At 38.4% G+C, this 19,022-nt stretch overlaps 1 protein-coding gene across 10 annotated transcripts; it reads right to left on the reverse strand.

Annotated features, from left to right (window-relative positions):
* Positions 1 to 9,062: 9,062 nt before the first annotated feature.
* Positions 9,063 to 13,063, reverse strand: LOC138149900 (histone H1.4-like). Of its 10 annotated transcripts, XR_011165464.1 has the most exons (4): positions 12,325 to 13,063; positions 10,426 to 12,004; positions 10,242 to 10,346; positions 9,063 to 9,407 (listed from the first exon to the last, which is right to left on the reverse strand). XR_011165464.1 is itself a non-coding variant. In XM_069073105.1 (3 exons), the coding sequence occupies exons 1-2, from the start codon at positions 12,984 to 12,986 to the stop codon at positions 10,265 to 10,267; spliced, it is 744 nt and encodes a 247-aa protein (XP_068929206.1). In that variant the 5' UTR covers positions 12,987 to 13,063; the 3' UTR covers positions 9,063 to 9,407; positions 10,242 to 10,264. The 10 variants fall into 10 exon arrangements, 2 of the variants coding, with proteins under 2 accessions (XP_068929206.1, XP_068929207.1); XR_011165465.1 differs by lacking the exon at positions 10,242 to 10,346; XR_011165463.1 differs by having other exon boundaries at positions 9,063 to 10,346.
* Between the last annotated feature and the right edge of the window lie 5,959 nt (positions 13,064 to 19,022).

The following is a 19,022-nucleotide window of genomic DNA, read 5'->3' on the forward strand; positions in this document are numbered from 1 at the left end:
GGGGTGGTTTGGAAGTAGATAACACAATCAAAGTCACATCCACTAGTTCCTCATTAGAATGGATTCACCTTTCATTATAATATTCATTTTTTTTATTAGTTGTTAACCAATCAGAGTTGATTGCTATCTGCTGGAATTCTTCCAAGGCATATATAAGCTTCAGGAAATGGCTATGATTCCTCTTTGATCTTCTAGAAGACAATGAATCCTTTTTGTTAACTACTTGCTAGTTGTAGTTGATAAAACTGATTATAATTTACCCAGAAACTCTGTCTTTTGGAAATTTTTAATTGCCACACTGGCCACCTGGGTTCAAAAGAACTGGGACTCCTTCATAAGACTTTAACTGGCCATTTGAGTCAATGCTTTATCCTGAATACACATCCTTTCCTTTCTCTGAACATTCTTTTTCAGCTGTAGCTAAGTAAACTTCTTTCGTTAGACAGATTATGAGTTTCTCATTTCATTCCAGTTTTGTATCTAAAATAACAGTGTACTGGCCAGAGTCAGACCCAGTCTCTTATAACATGGTTTGGGGTTTCATTAGTCAGTCAACAATAGATCATCGTATTCTTTATCTTGTAGGCTGGTATCTAATTCTGGAACTTTCCACATAAATGTTACTACTAAGACTTGAAGAGCCCCTTCCTAAAGTCTACTGGTTGTTGGCCTATGACTAGGGAAACAAATATCTCATCAGAAAAGAACTGCCAGGGAAAACTATCTAGATGGTAGAGTAAGAAGAAATATAATCCAGATCTACTACTGCAGCAAAGATTGGGGAAGAGCAGCAGACAGTGATGAAATAGTAATCCAAGGGAAAAACTATAGTAAGTGCTTGTTTCTAGCCCTTCTTGGCACAGGGAGATAGAGTATTATAGTAACTGGGAAGTGGGATTTAACAGAAAAGACCCATGAAGAGCCTTTAATTGAATATATTGGGATTGGGGCTAGAGGCTGTGAATTTAGGGCAGAGAGTATAGACTATATAGACTTTGATAAGCTTGTATCTGTGTCTTTCTGATCCCATGCATATACCAAGGTGGAAGTATGGTGGTTGAAATTGTGTACCCAAAGAGCATGAATTCGGGCACGTCTGTAGTTCTCACTCTCTAACTCCATGAGCCTTCTAGCACACTGACTGGAGCTGGGGTCAGTAGCTGTTTCTTAGAGTTCCCATCAGGAATGAAAACCATTTAGCTGTGTCAAATAGACCCCTAAATAAGAATCTGCAAAGCTCAGACCAGAAGGGCAGCAATAAGAGAACTTATAGTACAGAAAGTTTGTAGCTCACTGGCCTGAATCACCTGTGAAGTCCTTGAAGATTGCCATACTCTTTATTTAAAAAAAGCAGTTGCAAGATTTAAAATAATACAGATCAGGACTATACCAGGCACCAAAATTCCTTCCAGAAATAGACAGAGCCTAGACTTGACACACAGTCCCAATTCATAAAATAAGGTTGGAAAAATGAGATAACAAAAAAAGATGGATGGTAAAGAAATATTGTCCATTCAGGGATGCACAAGACATAAAGAAGAGAATAACACTACAACATCTACATCATCAAACAAAACTCAGCTTAGCCAAAAGGTCAACTAGATTACTAGAAGAAAGGAAGCAAGATTTTCAAAATTATATTATAAAGGAAATCTCTAGGGAAAAGAAGTAGAAATGAATGTCCTCTTCTGTCTTTGCTTACTGAATTCCTACCCTTTCTTTGAAGATGATATCAAATAGTAACTATCTCATGACGTATTCTTGTTGTCTCCCCTTTTTCTCCTTCTCAAGACATTCACATTTAGTATAAGTAACCTGGAGTTACCAAAGGAAAGTGAATTTTAATGTGAACTCCCAAATAGCATTGTATCCCTAGACTTCAAATATCTTATTGTAAAAGACATATTTCTAGCAAAATTCTCTTCTTGAAGTTAGGAGAGCAAATGACTCAGTTGTAGCAGTTGTCCTATTCTATATGAAGGCAGAAATATAATAGAGAGTTGGAGTGGAGCATTTCAAATTATATATATATATATTTTGCCTTTTTGGAGGGCAGTTGGAGTTAAGTAACTTGCCCAAGGTTACAAAGCTATTTTTCTTGTGTGGGTATTAAGTGTCTGAGGCTGGAACCAAACTCAGGTTCTCCTGACTCTGGGGTGGTGCTTTACCCACTGTGCTACCTAGCTGCCCCTCAAATTATATTTATCTATAAATCTATAGGTCCTGGGTTTTATTTATTTGACTCTTATCTTAGCACTTTGCCTTGATTTCTCTTTTGTAAATTCCACATACCTTCTTGTATTCATGGTTATTTCTATATATTCCTTTTAAAGAGAGATTATTGCTACCGTTTGTTTTTATATCATAGTTATTATTTAATATACCCCTTTGCCAATGACACTTTGACTTTATAATAATAACAGCATTGGTTTTGTTAGTCTTTTTGCTCACATTATTTTGTCATTGTGTATGTTATTTTCCAATGTTCTGCTTACATCACTCTTCATGTCATAAAAGTCATCACGTGTTTGTGAATTCTTCATACTTGTCCTTTCTTTTGGCAGAACATTTCATTATATAACACATTTACTAAGTTATTACTAAAATCAAGGGGTACCCACTTTGTTTCCAGGTTTTTGCTATCATGCACAGAGAATAATCTAGGTATTTCATTATTTTGGGGATCTTTTTTCTATCTTTATCTTTCTTGAGATATAAACCCAGTGGGATTCAAGTATTAAAGAGAATCAATAGTTTAGTCATTTTTTTCTTATAGTTTCCAATTATTATCCAAAGTGTTTGGACTATTTCACAACTCTACTAACAGTGAATTAGTGTTCCTGTCTTCCTGTAGCAATATATCTACTTACTTCATTAAATTGGAAATTCCTTGAGAATGTGAAATGTATCTATTTTTTTCACTTAAAATTTTTGTTGTAATAAAATCAAAGTTGCAGCTGTGGCTTGTGATACAGAATTGGAAATCAGTCTAGATTTTTGTAGGTGACTCTTTAATTCAGGTTGGAGTCCAACTGTACCAGCTTTCCCTTGTAAGTAATCTATGATTGACCCATTGTAGGACAAGGAGATTGTTTATCTGGTTTAGTAGACATCTGGAGACCTTTTATATTCTCACAGAATGTCATGAATCTTCTGAAGTGATTAGTTTGTGTAAAGGAAGGTGACAAGGAAAAGTCCTCAATATGCTGATATTCCTCCCATGTGTCAACCATTTACCAAAGGTTTGGTCTGAAGAAGCAAAAGGAATCAGTTTCTGAAAGTTTGTCCTAAGAACAAACAGAATGGGGTTCCCCTTTACCAAAGGTTTATTCAAGAACAAATAGAATGGAGTTCTTTGACCAAAGAACAAACAGAATCAGGCTGTACATGTGTAGCAGCAAGCACCCCAAGCGTCCTCAGGGTTTGCAGCTACCACAGGTTCTTGGATCTGCTTTGCTAAAGGAAAGCAACTCAAAATGGGTTAACAAGCTTACTTTAATCAGTCAGACATATATCGTTTACCTTGTTCAGGAGAAAAGGTCAGCACCCTGAATTTCAAAGTATACAGGCATAATTATCAAGACAGAAACATCAAGTAGACAGATTTCCAAACTGCCCAACCATTACATCCATACCCAGTCAACATCTGGGTTTCCACATTCTGGGTTTTTCAAAGCCGGGGGACTCTCAACAACGGCTTCCCAGAATTCAGATCAAATCACAGAACACTTCTCAAAGTGAGTCCCAAAACAAAGCTACACATCAGGGCTTATATAGCCTTCTCCTGGCTCAGAGAATGTAACAACCTTATTGACTCACTGGCCAATCAAGAAGTATCTACTGAAAAACAAGCCTCCCTCCCCAGGCTTCAGGTGCACTTTAGCCTAGGGGCAGGGAAGATCTTTAAATCTGCATTTCCATTACAACATGTACTGTGACATGCTTATTTATTCTCACTAAACCAAAGAATCATGCCTGCATGAGGGTCAGAAAATAATTCTGAACTCAGAAAAAAAGAAGCTGAAGGAGACCGTTTTTACACTTAGAACAATTCCAACTCAGGATGCCTGTATCAACCCCAAATTATGGCCTCCATATGAGTTAATCATAAACATAATATGAGAAAGGAATTTAAGAGGATAAGTTTCAAAGTGTCAATTGGAATTATAGATCCAGGATGTCTTTTTCTTTCTATCATTAACATGACTATATGTGTGTATGTGTATATATGTATATAGCTGTAAAGCCAAGCACAAGCAGCTTGCCAGAGGACAGTTACTGTGAATAGCTTTCAAGGTTCTGATTATGTAGTATAGTGAATACTCTAATATTCAGTAACAAATCAGAGCAAAACATTCATTGAAAATCAAAGTACAGCACTCACAATGTTACAACTTATCACAGAAAATCAAAATACACCATTCACAATGACATAACTCAACAACTTATCACTAAAATGGCCACATTGTTTTCACCAAAGTGGTCACAGTTTTGAACAAAGTGCAATCATTTAGTAACTCAATCATTCAATCATAAAGTACAAAAGGTCAGTCCTCCACCCATGGAGGATACTAAGTTACAAATCAGTCACTATTCAGTCATTAGTCACTATTCAATCATTAGTCACTACTCAGTCATCAGTCACTCACTACTCAGTACCTTCTTAAGTGGTAGTGGAAAATACACAAGCCATCCACCCCTCAGTCACAAGTAAATCACAATTTCATCACTACTCAGTACCCACAGAGAGGTCTTTTCATCTTGACTCGGGGCAGGCTTCCATGGTTCCTTTTCCATGGCTCCAGCTCCTATCCCAATCTAACCAACTGCCACCTGAGTTCAAAGGCAGACAGCCCCCAGCTCCTTGTCCAGCTCTCCATGCCGTTCTTGCTCCATATTGAAGCTCACAGTGTTCAGTCCATCCCAAATCCCCCACAGTCTCTGTTCCTGGGAAGACAAGGCTCAACAAAGCCACAAGGACATTCATGCACATTAACAAAGCCACAACTACATTTGTACAAAATACCAGCACCACAGTTGTTCTTTCTCAGTCTTCTGTAGCTCCAACTGACCCTCAGAAGTCTTCAGCAGCTTTGTTCTCAAAATCAAAATCACTTTTTCCCATTATCAAAATCAAAATGACTTTCTCCATGGACGTTCCAGTCCAGCATCAGCAGCAGCCGCCCAGCCTTCAGGTGCTCATCCCAAGAAGTTCTGACTTTCCCAGCTTGTGCTCATCTTATATATGGTATAGTTCTTCCCTGTTCAGCCCCTTCCTGTTTCGGCAGCAACAGGGGTTCATACCTTCTGTTTCTTTAACAGAGGCTTAATTTGAAACTAGGTGCTAAGTACCTCTTAGCTTTCCAATACAAAGGGATCTTCAAATTTCATTACTATTGCAATAGCATAAAATGTATCCATAAAATACCAGGATAAGAAAAGTCCCATTATTCAAGAAAGTATTCAAGGCACCTTGTCCTTGGTAGTCTCAAATAGAGGAATGCTCCTGGTCGGCTTCATCTGGCCTTGTAGTTGCTGACACAGGAAGGGGCATTTTGGATTTGCTCAGAAAGCAAAGCAAAGCATGTCTGTTATGCCGGTGCATGCAAGATATTATGGTAGGATTAAGCTCAGAGTGGGCCAAAAAATGTCTTTTGACTGATTGACCAATCTAGGTTTTGGGTCTTTGTCAGGTGATCATGGACTCAAAACGATTCACACATGTAAATGGACCAATACTCTGATTTAGGGGGTGATGTTGAGGGTTAGTTCTGAGGGGTCTGCCATGGGAGAGAATCCAGGCCAAGGACCCCCTTGAGCCTTGTTCCCACCCGCCTGGGCCAAAATATCTCAGAAAGTTGACTCACCACACCTGCTAAGTTAATCTTCCCTCCCTGCAAGGGAGGCTCAGAACATTCTGGCCATTCCTGGAGCCCTGGCCCCTTGAGCAATAGAGATAAAGTAGTGATGCATGGGATGAGAAAGCAGGGAAGTGTCCCATGGCAGTAGCCTCCTGCAAAGTTGCAAGTTAGGTGCCTCATGTAGCAAACTATGTGAAATTTTCCCATGAGAAAGTATGATGTAAGTTCTTCAGCTACAGTATATAAACCCTAACCCTCAGATGCTTATTTGGGATTTGCTTAGCATGCAATAAATGTATGAATGCAATCTCCTCCTGGTCCATGATTCTATGTGCTCTCACATTTCGGTTGGTGCTGCAAGGTGCAGGCCACACTCTGATTCCTTTTCTGTATATGTGGCTTGGCCTTCTGTTGAAGGACATATGACTTATTGCAATAATGCAGAAACTTCTGTTTGGTCACCAGTGATAGAGGTCACGTTGAAGATTATTTGCCATAGAGTCAAGATTTAGGTGGCATATGGAGGGCTTGGAAGTCAGGAAGACCTGAGTTAAAATCTGACCTTTGACACATACTGTGTGACCCTGGGCAAATTGCTTCACCTGTTTGCCTCAGTTTCCTCAATCTCTAAAATGAGCTGGAGAAGCAAATGGAAGGAAATGGAGAAGGAAATTATCTTTGCCAAGAAAACTCCAAACAGGGTCATGAAGAGTTAGACACAAGTGAACAAAAATTGACTCTAAACTCTTGGTTGTCTTCTACTGTTTTTTTGTTTTCTCTCCTGAGCACAGGTCAGTGTTTCTAATCCTGAGAAATGTACATTTCTAGCCCAGTAATTGACCTTGGGTGAAAATTTCTGAGTTGAGGATTAGATGCCCAAATAGAGGCAATTCTTAAAGCAGTAGAGGTACCATTGATAAAAGGGTGCTACAACTGAAAAACAAAGACTTAGCCACCCCTTGGCTACAGAGTTCTGGATCTTGTAAATTGCTCAGACAGTACAGGTCTGAGATGAAAGTGAAATATCTATTTCAGCAGTGTTACAAAGTTATCTTTAACTTTCAGGAGAGTGTATAAAAGGGTTATTATGTCATGTTTCTGTATTTTAAAAATATGCATGCTTATGAATTGTTTGCATTTGAAGCATTTTTTTCAGTGAAAGTCATTATTCTATACCTGAAATGGGAAAAGAAGCACCACTGTAAGGAGGGTATTGCAATGGAAAAGACCAAAAACCTCTGTCAGAGGAATGTTCCCTAGGTCACATTCTTAAAGGTTTTCAGGGATTGGAAATTTAGGATTTGAGGTTAAAAATTTTTTATTTTTAAATCAAGATTCCCAGAGGATCCACACTCTTCATAAGACAAAGAGAAATTTGAGGCTTAACTGAGGATGTCTGCAATTTCCTTATCTCATTATCACCGTCTGTTCAGGACTACTTACTTGATATAGCTTCTTTCTTATGGTGAGAAGTTCTTTTTAACTTATTCAGCTTTCACAGCATTCGAAGAAGGGTTGTTCTTTTCTATCCTCAAGTTGTTTCTCTTTCTGGAGCCTATTATTGGATAACTGTCAATCTTTTTCATGAATAAAACATTTTCCCTTTTCTTAGATATCTAGTGCTTTTCTTTTTTTCTGGAGGGGAGAAGGCAGGGCAATTGGGTTTAAGTGACTTGCCCAAGGTCACATGGCTAATAAGTGTTAAGTGTCTGAGGCTGAATTTGAACTCTGGTCCTCCTGACTCCAGGCCTGGTGCTCTCTTCACTGTGCCATCTAGCCACACCATCTAGTGCTCTTTCTTAGGCACTTTGCTGTATGTATACAAAGAATTATTTGATGATGCCTAGATACAATTACTAGACTTTATACCAGCTAGTTGCTTAAGTGTGGGTACAAAAGGGTCAAGTTGTTTCTCTGTTTGCCTTTAAGATATTCAATAGGCTTTCAGACTCTGGCATTTTATTCCCAATTATTTCTGTCTTCCTTTCTGAAGGATAGACAATTCAGCCCAGTGGATGTAACAAGGGATCCTGAGGGAGAGACAGGAGGCACCATTTAACAGGCAAGCAAACCACCACCACCACCACCACCACCACCACCACCCTGATCATCATCTTCCCTCAGATCCTGCTGGAGGCAGGTCACAACCTTGGATGCAAACCTTTGGAATAGTAGTACCCACTCCCCACTACAGATAGTACCCACTCCCCAGAAAAGAAAGTTTTTTTTTTTAAAGCAATCGGGGTTAAGTAACTTGCTCAAGGTTACACAGCCAGCTATTTCTGGGTATGGTGCAAAGTATCTGAGCCCAGATTTGATCCCCAGGTCATCCCAACACCGGGGCCGGTGCTCTTACTCGCTGAGCCACCTGGCCGACCTGAAAAGAAAGTTTTTACTACCATAATTCTTAACACTGTTGAATTCAATATCAGAAAAATGACAATTTATCAGTGGGAAATGATATTAAAGTACAGGAATTATGTTCTGCTTTGCTGATATACCCTCAAGATCATGAGACCTTTCTGTTTTAGTTGAAACTACACATATATATGTATATATAAACAATACATATAAAAATGTAGCTTTCTTCATTAGAATGTGAGCTTCTTGAAAGCAGGAACTGTTTTACTTTTCTCTTTGTAGGTCCAACATTTAGTAGTTCTTTGCATATAGTAAGTGCTTAATAAATATTTTTTTCATTTATTCTTTCATTCCTCCATTCCCCTCACTATTTACCTTTATGAGTCAAATACAGGATTTTTGCAGAAGTGTCACATGAAAGATCACCAGGAGTCAGTGGCATAGTCACTGGAATCTATGTCATCCAACTGGCTGCATGACTGTTGGCAAATCATCTAATATTCCTATCAAGGAAATGTGGGGGTTAGAAAAAAATGTTCTAGATCTAACATTCTATGATTCTATGAGTCCTTGATGTATTGAGGGGACATCCCAGGAGATAGAAGTATTATGAACATAGAAATGAGGACTTTCTCTTTTGTATGCTGAAACCTCTACATCTCTCTTCCCCCACACTTCTCAAAACAAGATCATGAATATGAGCTGGTGTTTTTAATTTGTTAAAGACAGAGTGTTTCAAAGCTGCATAAGATAAAAATCTAATTACTGCAGATTGGGGTGGAGAGACAAAATCCAAAAGTACAGTGAAAATGCTGCAGAAGAAAATCATGTCAGAGGGTCAGACCTTGAAATGCCTTTATTAATTTTCCCAATCTCTTTCTTCTTCCTTCAGACATCAGGTCATGCAAAGAAACAAAAATGGGCCAGGGAAGCACTAATCAAATTAATCAAACATTTTGTAACCAGGGATGATTCTCAAAAGTTGAATTTAGGATTCTATGGATGAAAGGGACTTCAGAGATCATCTAGGTCAACCCCCGTAAATGAGGAAACATCCAGAGAGAGTGGTTTTGCCAAAGGTAACTCAGGGAAGTCAGTGGCAGAGATATGTTTTGAATCTGAGTCCTCTGGTTTGAAGTCCATTGCTCATGTTGCTGCAGGATAATTCCATTAATGCAAGCATTCCTTGGGATATGTTTCATGAATATTTTAGGAGAGGAAAAAAGAAAAGGGAAAATTAGGTTTTAAATGCAAGCTCTTGTCTTGTGGAGTATGTTATGCTGTTATGGGAGAGATTATGGATTATTATGAATTACAAATTGCTTTTGTTAGAATCGATGACAATAAGCTAGATACAAAATCACTGACAAGGAACTATTTTGATACTAACTATACAATGTAATTAAAGCAACTAAGAACGAGAGTACATTTTGAAAGAGCCTTAAGATTGTAGGGCTCCTGGGGTCATTTTTTGAGAATTGGCATAGTTGGTGCCCTCCAACATGATGTGCTCGATCAACTCTCCAGACAGTAACAGCCAGAGTTATCTAGATTCTCGAGAAATGTTGTGACCCTTACTCTTTAAGATATAATAGAAAATTTTGTTAAAAATGAATTATAATGTTCCAGGCTTTGCTGAAAATGCCAGATGTACCTTCATCAACTCTTGGGATTGTGCTTCCTCTTTTTACCATTGGTTTGACACCTAAATTACTACCTTTTTCGAATGCTGTATTCGAGAGAATTCGGACTGAGATGGAATAATACAACCAATAATTTCCAAAAAAGCAAAATAAGTAACGGAAATTTTAGGTCCAGATTATTTTTATAAGGCTTCTATGCAAATAAATAAAATCTACCTCAGTCCCTGATTGGAGCAACTTGACTAAAGTGGGACGATCATATTTAAATAGTAAGATTTTTAGATGCAACCTTGTGATTGGTTAAAACAATCGGAATTCTGTTTTTGGCCAATAGCTAAACAGTTTGATAAGTTAGTTATTTAACACAAGTAAATACCTTTTTTGCTGCCTGCTTTGGACTTAACTCGTTGGTCTGGCTGCAAATGTCCCCTCCAGGGCTTGTTCAGGGATGTGTTCGGTTCGGTTTAGCTGTGTGCCCAGCCTATTTCCCAAAGGCAAACATAAAGACTGGTCTTGGAACTGACCAGCAACAAACCCCAAAGAGAGATACGTTAACCTACCACTCTTCTGCTAGAGGCAACATAAGCGTTGCGCCGTGGGTAAAGTGCAGGATTAAGTATGAGGCAAAGGTTTTTGCTTCAGCCACAAGTGATATATCCCTGCTCAAGTAATTTTTCCTCCAGCTCTTTAAACTACTTTTCTCATCTGTAAAATGGAAATGGGGAGAGGGGAGGTATAAAGATAGGGTCACACGAGATAAATTACACAGATAAAATGGTTAAATATGAGCCACAAAGATGAGTTAAATCAGGAGCTTTGCAAAGGAAGCAGATCTGCATCTTGCTTCAAAACATAGGCATGTTGCACCAAAATATCAAAAGGATACGATGCCTAGGATTAGGGAAGCTCGTGAGGGACAAAATTAGTTCAGTGCCGGGGAAACGCTTAAGCCCCGGAACCAGAAGCTTTCAGAATCACCCATTTTTAGGGAAAAAAAAAAAAAGAAAAAAAGCTTTCCTCCCGTCCCCTCTTCTCCATCACCAAAATTCTAAACCAAGCTTACATAATTTCAGCCGCTACAAATACCTAGACGCTGTATTCCCCACAGTCAGATTTCAAAAAGAATCCTCCAGAAAGGTCAACTTTGGGCGGGAGTCCGGGATGGGGGTGGGGAAGAATGGTGGTTCCGCGAGATATCCGAAAATATCTCAGGCTGTTTGCACTGAGTGGTTTTATATATAAATTTCGAGGGATATATATTTAACTTTGAAAATTATTTCTCTCTGATTAACCTTAACAAGATAAAACTAAGACATAAAATTTTAAATTCAATGGAAAGACAAGTAAAACATATGATGACTTGGGCTTGCTATGTGTGTGCTAGCGCGGTTTGTGTTTGTTAAGTATGTTTTTTTGGAAAAGGAATTCTATCAGTGAAAACATTTGGCAGAGAACTCAAGAACAAAGCATTTTGCGGCTTGAACTTTTTAAAAGTAAAAAAAAAAAAACCGTCCTTGGAGTCAACGTGCTGAAAGCCCTTCTGAAACTAAAACACTAACTGTAGATGTGTAGTACGTACAGATTGTGAACCATTAAGAGCAAGTGGGAGTGTGTAGGGATTCATTTTTCCCAATCAAATTGTCCAGAATTCAAGGCTGCGTGAGGTAGAATAACAAACCAATTTATTTGAGGCGCGGGACTTTTGAATGTTTCTCTAGCTCAGAGATTCTCAAACTTTTCGGCCCTTTACACTTAGAAATTGAGAGCTACAAATAGCCTTTTTAAAATAACGTGTCATCTCTACCGACACCTTAAGAAATGAAGACAATGTATAGCTGTGAATAATTTTGACCTCACAGGTGTCCTTGAGTTGGGTGTTAGGGACTCCAGGGGTCTTTCTGGACCAATTGAGAACCCGTGCTCTACCGAATGAGCACTAACCTATTTGTTTCTGCAACTAAGACCTGTCATTTAGACGAAAAATCGAATTTGTTAAGTTTATTTGGCTACTGTTTATAGGCCACTTAAAAAAAGACAGTGGATCAGCAGACCGTCAGGTCTGTCCGTCTGGCAACCTTCCCGGGGGAACCAGGGGCTTTACAACTGGTCAGGCACTATGGCGCCGCAGGATATCCGGTACTACCAAAAAAAAAAAAAAAAAAAAAAGCAACTGACTGAGCTGCTCCACAAAACAAAACAAAGAAATGTAGGGAGGTGCGGTCCGGAAAGAAAAAAAAAAAAAAAAACCAAGGGGGGGGGGGGGGGGGGGTTGGAGAGAGAAACCTATTGCATGTTTATCTGGCTGTTATCCTGCTCACCCCCCCTCCCCGTGCAATTAATGGTTTAATTAAAATTGTTACGGGGCCCCGAAACATACGTATTGAGCTCTTTTCATTGAGATCTATGGGTGGCTCTGAAAAGAGCCTTTTGAGGTGTTGGAAGTTCCCGCGGAGACCTACTTCTTCTTTGGCGCCGCCTTCTTGGGCTTGGCTGTTTTAGGTTTGGTCACCTTTGCCTTCGCTGCTTTGGGCTTCACAGCTTTCGCCTTCGCAGGGCTCTTAGCCGCCTTCTTGGGTTTAGCAGCTTTGGCTTTTTTCGGGCTCTTGGCTGCCTTTTTGGCTCCCGCCGCCGCCGCTGGCTTTTTAGCCTTCTTAGGTGTCTTCTTCAAGGTTTTCTTCGTGGCCGTCCCCGTGGTCTTTTTAGGCTTCTTGGCAGCCCCTGCTGACTTCTTTGCTTTAGCGGAGGCAGATTTTTTAGCCTTCCCTTTGCCTTCGCCCGCAGGAGTCTTCTTGTTGAGCTTGAAGGACCCCGAGGCGCCGGTCCCCTTGGTCTGCACTAAGGTGCCTTTGTTCACCAGGCTTTTGAGCCCCAGCTTGATGCGGCTGTTGTTCTTCTCCACATCGTAGCCGGCGGCCGCCAGCGCCTTCTTCAGGGCAGCTAGAGACACGCCGCTGCGCTCATTGGAGGCGGCCACGGCCTTGGTGATCAGCTCAGACACCGGGGGCCCAGAAGCCTTTCGCCGTACTCCTGCGGAGCCCGTTGGCTTCTTCGCCTTTTTCTTCACAGGTGTCTTCTCTGCTGGAGCTGGAGTAGCCGGCGCGGCAGGAGCAGTCTCAGACATAGTAGCAAACCTAGATAATTACAGTAAAAAATGCGGTAGAACCCACAGTGTCAATATAGCAGTGCTCGCAGGGCCGGGGGTATATATAGAGAGGAGCTGCTTTGTGATTGGTGCACTGCCCAGCTCGCCTCCCTGGCAGGGACAGTGTCTCAGCTCTGAAGAGGAGTTGTGTTTGTTACACTTCAAAAAAGGGGAAAATTATAAAAATTCCCTGTATGGAATCACGCGGTTTCAATCGGAAAATAAGTGGAGAAGTCTCAGGCTTCATGTCCCTCTTCTTTTTTCTCTGTAGCCTCAAATTCTACAGCAGGAGCCTTTCCAAACACACGTAACTCTGAGCAAAATTCAGGTGAAATCAAGTCAACTTCTTGTTTTTTCTCTAAAATACAAATTCGTCCCTTTACTCCTGAAAGTTCTTCCTCCCTGGGATTGTTCATCATATGCTTGGCTTCTCATCTGCACAAAAACCAAGTTATTTTTATCATCATTTACACAAAAATTCAGTTTCTCCGCGGGGGAAGTAACACAGACTCTCCCACGATTTCTGTAAATGGAATAGTGGGAATTGGCGACTGGGGCAACGATTTGATTCTGTAGTCATTACACGAAGTTATTTTGGAATATAGGGGGAAAACCACTGGGTTTTTTTGGGGTGGGGGGAAGAGGGATACCTAAGGGGAGATGGGGATCCGGGTGTAAAATTTGGTTCAGGAAGTTAAATAGCAAAATCTTTGGTTTCTCGGATGGGGGTGGGGCTGCTACTTCAGTAGACTAAAGAGGACAAAAACACTATTTTCGGGTCCAGAATTTGCTTTCACCTATTCCCAGGGTAGAAGATCCTGCTTTTATTTCTAGGAGAAAGTTAAGACAAAAGGTGTCCCACCCCCCACCCCTCCATGTATCAGAAGATGATAGATTTCTGGGAACACTTTGACCTCTATAGTAGACTGAATTTACACAGATATCAGTTATTAAAATGTTCCTCGTTTCTGGGGAAAAGGAGAAAGTTAGGTTTGCAAGAGGTAGAAGCTAAAATGTTAATGAAAGTGAATTATGTATTGTTTTTGATCCTGAAAAAATCTAATTTGCCTTTATTTTCTTATTGTTTATAGACATTGGAAGACAGGAAGATAGAAACAATGTGACACGATGTCATTAAACTGTTTTGGTGAACACAAATATTGTAAATGATAGACTGGCAATGAAAAATACAAATCGCTAACATGAATTTTAAAGCTGTTTTAACTATGGAATATGAAATTATCTCATTTATTTATCATATAGCTGTTCCTTATTACCTCTGACCTTATTACCTCTTATTACCTCTAAAATTCTTTGTCATAAATACTTCACAACCTCACTCTAACCTACCTTTCCAGCCTCACTCTGTTGTGCAATATGTACAACAAAATTACTCTTCTTTTGTAGGTTCCTACCAACAAATATTTATCTCCAATTTCTTCCCATATCTGAAATGTATTCCTTCCTCACTTCTGACTTAGAATCTTTAGCTTAGTCCAAAACATTGTTGAAACATTGCTTCCTACAGGATGTGTAGGAGGGTTCTGATATACACCCCTCTGATACTAACTACCTGTCCCTCCAAATTACCTTACCTTTATTTTTTTTACATATTTATGTGTTTACATACTGTTTCCTGTAAGAGGATGTAAGCTCATTGAAGTAGGAACCTTCGGATTTTTCTATTTCCATTTACAGTACCTAGCACAGTGATATAGTAGGCACTTAATGAATAGTTGTTGGCACTAATTGGGGCTTGATATTTTTTCGAGGAAAAACTGTTTGCCAATTCAACAAATATTTGTTGATGGCAACATTTTGTCTTGTGATGAGAATATATGAATGATTCTTTCATATATTTTGGAAGGCCTGTGGCCCCAAATTATTTCTATGAGGTCAGTGGGCCTCAAATAATTTTATTTTGTTCTACTCCTAAATTCCGAAGAACTCCATGTATATGCTTTTCAAACTAATTAAAATGATTAAATTTCAATTTAAGAAAATTAATAAGTCCTGTTAAACAGCAAGAGAAAATTCTCAGAATGAGAGGCCCCTGGAATTCTTTCCCTAGAACTATATTAAAAAAACAAAACAAAACAAACAAACAATCCAATAAACTACATTACTTTTAAGATGACTGATAAATGTCCTCTTCTTTGGGAAATGTTACTCTATAAGCAACCTCAATAACATGAAACTAAACAATTCCTGATAGGGGAATATGTGTGTGTATATGTATTAGTTTTAAAGTGGTATAAATATTTGCTAGATATTTATTTATGTATGCGTTAGATTAAAAGCACTCTGCATTTTCTCAAATGTTATCCATCCTGCTTTTCCTCTTGCTCAATATTGGGTCCAGTTCCCTGCTCATCATTAGTGTTTATACAACATATATGTATGGATAGACCAGTCTTATGATTCCATATAACCATATACTGGTCTGGGAAATAGGCATTCTTCATCCACTTGGTTTTTTTTTTTTTCATGTGGATAATTAGTCAGAACACCATTGAGATGGTTATGGAAGCTTTGCATTGCTCCAGACTTGATACAATTATCACACTTCTTAAAACATAAGCATCTAGGGGAACTCACCATCTAAAAGGAATACATCATCCATTTGTACTCTAAACTGGAGATTCTTCATCATTGTGGTAAACACCTTTGATGACGTTTTCTCCTTGAGCTCCAGTTTATTGTCATCATCTTCCTAGTGGACATTTCCTAATGATTCAACATACACCAAATTATTCATTATCTTTTCCCCCTCATGACCATCTCAACCATGAATTCCATATTTATGCCATTGATACCACTATTCTTCCAGTAATCCAGGTTTCCAACCTCAAAATTATCTTTATCATTATTTGTTACTCCTATATATTTATTTGGTTTCCAAGTCTTGTAGATATTATCTCTATAACATCTTTTTCATGCCTTTTCTTCTCTCTACTCATATAACCACCATCCTAGATCAGGCCCTTATTATCTTTTGCCTGGACTATTCCAATACCCTCATAATTGTTCTCTTTCCCTCTAGTTTCTTCCCATTCATACTTCTCATAGCTACAAAAGTAATATACCTAAAACATAAATTTGACCACGACATTTCCCTGCTCAAAAGCTCCAGTGACTCTCTATTGCCTTTAGGATAAAACACAAACTTCCTTTTTTGCCATTTAAAGTACTTCACAATCTGACTCCAGACCATGTTTCCAGGTTTATTACACATGATTCCCTTTCTGGTATTTTATATTTTAGCCAAACTTGCCTGCTTTCAGATTTTCATTCCTTATCCCATCTCTATACCTTTGCCTAGCCTGACTCTCCCCCTAATCCTAAAGTCCATACTTTTCACCTCTGCCTCTTACAGCCTTTAGTTTCTTTCAATGCTCAGCTTGGTGCTACCTTAGTCTTCATGAGTCCTTCCCAGAGCCTCTTCTTCCCCTCTCCCAAATACTAATGCCCGTTTTCAGAAATTTGTATTTGCTTATATGTGTATATAGAATCATAGGTTTAGAATTGGAAAGGATAGATAGAGAATATCAAGTCTAACTCATTCATTGCTGAGGAAACTAAAGCCCAGAGGGATTAAAGTGATTTGTCCAGGTTCACCAAACTGGTGAAATGTCTGGGATTAGGTTCAAACTCACACTCTCCTTACTCGGAATCTAGTTTCCTTTCCACTTATGCTGCTTCTCCTAGAGGGAAGAGATTGTTTCATTTTTATGTTTGTGTCCCTAGTGCTTGCCACAGTGCCTGGCACATGGCAGACATTTAATGAATGCTTATTTGTTGCTTGCTTGACTTGTCTCCATGTTTGATGTTAATAACCAAAGGATCCTAGAACAACATTATCTTTAAACAAATTTTTATCCTTTTATTCATTCATTTAACATCAATATTCTCATGGTGATGATATAGCTGTTACATGGAATATCAGTCTCTGAAAAATTAAAATTTTGCATTATTCAAAGGGAAAGGTGCAGTTACCAATGAGGAACCACAAAGAAAAGGTGGTATAAATGGTGTTATCCAAGTAACGTAAGACTAGAAAAGAAGATGGACAGATCATATAGCATCATCAAAGGATATGGAAGGATAAGCAATGGACAGCAGCCTGCATGCTTCACTAGTTACTATACAACGTCAAGATGTATGAAGAAAAGTCCCAACAGGTGGGATGGACCCTATGTAAAAAAATTACAGGAGGATATGGACAAAGGTTGCACAGGATGAGAAAGTGAAGTGATTGAATTCTGAACCCTTGGTGGAAGTACTCACATAGACTAGATCACGGATCTATCAGGGCAAAGAGATGATAGATATAGATTATATAATGGATAATGCTAATGGGCAAAAGTGTCTTGCAAATTCAAGGTATTATTTTGTTCTATTCCTAAATTCCACAGAACTCAATTCATGTGCTTTTAAAAAAAAATAACCTTGATTTTAATAGTACATGTAAGGTAGCCATGAAAAATTACAAAATGTAGTCTACTATGATATAATCAGTTTCTCATACTGTACTCCAATGACCTAAAGGTGATCATTGTGTTTTTAAGTTGTTAAGTTATTAAGGTGGTCATAAGAGTAACCTTATGTTGTTTGATAATAGTCATTAAAACAACATTTTTAGGGAATTTTACTGCAAGGTTTCTGCCAAAGTTTTTTTTTTCTTTTCTAAATTGAATTGAAAGTTTCTATCACTGCAAACAGCATCTAGGCAACAAAGTTGGATAGAGTGCCAGGCCTGGAATCAGGAAGACTTAACTTTATGAGTTCAAATCTTGCCTCAGACATTTACTAGCTGTGTGGCCCTGATCAAATCACTTATCCCTGTTTGCCTTGGTTTCCTCACCTGTAAAATGAGCTGGAGAAAGAAATGGCAAATCACTTCAGTATCTTTGCCAAGAAAACCTCAAAAAGAATCACAAAGAGTCAGATATGACTGAAACACAACTAAAGAACAATTTGGTAGACTGTGTTCCTACAGACACAACCGAAAAATGACTGAACAACTGCAAACATTTTAGAACCACTGATAAAGATATTAATGTAAATGCAGATGTAGCTACAGTTTCTGACAGACCTTTAGATGAGCATTTATGCCTTTACCACTGAGAGTAAGGGTTCAGTGGTAGAAAAAGGAGTCTGAGACTTTAAAAATCACAGATTTTAGAATGTCTTTAAATATTAACTTAGCTCTGGCTACTCTAAATGTAAGAAGCATTTACAACCTTAAGCTACTATGTAAATGTAATTATTATTATCTTTGACCAAAGAATCAATATGTTATTGGAGAAACTGAAACCATATCAATATTTACATTCTTATAAATATATATTTTTATAAATCTTTATAAATGCAACCAGAAAGAAAACATAAGAAAGTAGCATCTAACTTAAAGCATGGCTCAAAAATTACCCTCATGGAGCAAAATGAAGGGATTATTGGAATTTATTTCATTTTGAAGTAGGAGGTATAATTTCAGGTGACATTTGTTTATCTTGCCTTGCACTGCTCATGAGGAACATAGTCCAAGAGACTATCTTAAAGATAAATTGTAATTTACTTGCCAGCGTCTCTTGTAGAGTATGATGGAGACAGAAAAATTATATGGAGAATTCTATAAGATCCTCTAAACCACATCATATATGCATTGATACTTTGCTATTTTAATGCAAAAGGATACATAAGAAAGTTAGATTAAAAAAAGAGCTAGAAAATATGATTTAGGATTCAGAAACAAAACATGTTAAAGGCTAAATTACTCAGAAGGCTTATGCTTTTATAAGACAAATACTTTATTTCTGAAGAGAGTTGGACAAATGAAATTGACTGTAACAACCATTGGTAAAGGAAATAGCTGCTAATTAACATTTTTAATAAGCATTGTCTGTTTAGTCAGACCAAAATTAGTTAGAATACAGGTAAAAATCAACAACAGAGTGGAAGAGAAGATAATGACAAATAAAAGAATGATAAGTGAATAAATGAAAAGGCATTTAT

This window comes from Petaurus breviceps, unplaced genomic scaffold, assembly GCF_028583685.1.
Source record: "Petaurus breviceps papuanus isolate PSGF00001 unplaced genomic scaffold, PetGlider_PUasm1.0 90865, whole genome shotgun sequence".
In the NCBI taxonomy this organism is placed as follows: Eukaryota; Metazoa; Chordata; class Mammalia; order Diprotodontia; family Petauridae; genus Petaurus; species Petaurus breviceps.

Bases quoted from the DNA above. Each gene is read 5' to 3' on its own strand.
- LOC138149900 (XM_069073105.1), bottom strand. From the start codon at position 12,986: ATGTCTGAGACTGCTCCTGCCGCGCCGGCTACTCCAGCTCCAGCAGAG. The intron at 10,347-12,324 runs GTAGGTCTCCGC...TTTGGGAAATAG, and splicing joins AAGGCGGCGCCAAAGAAGAA to GCTGGGCACACAGCTAAACC.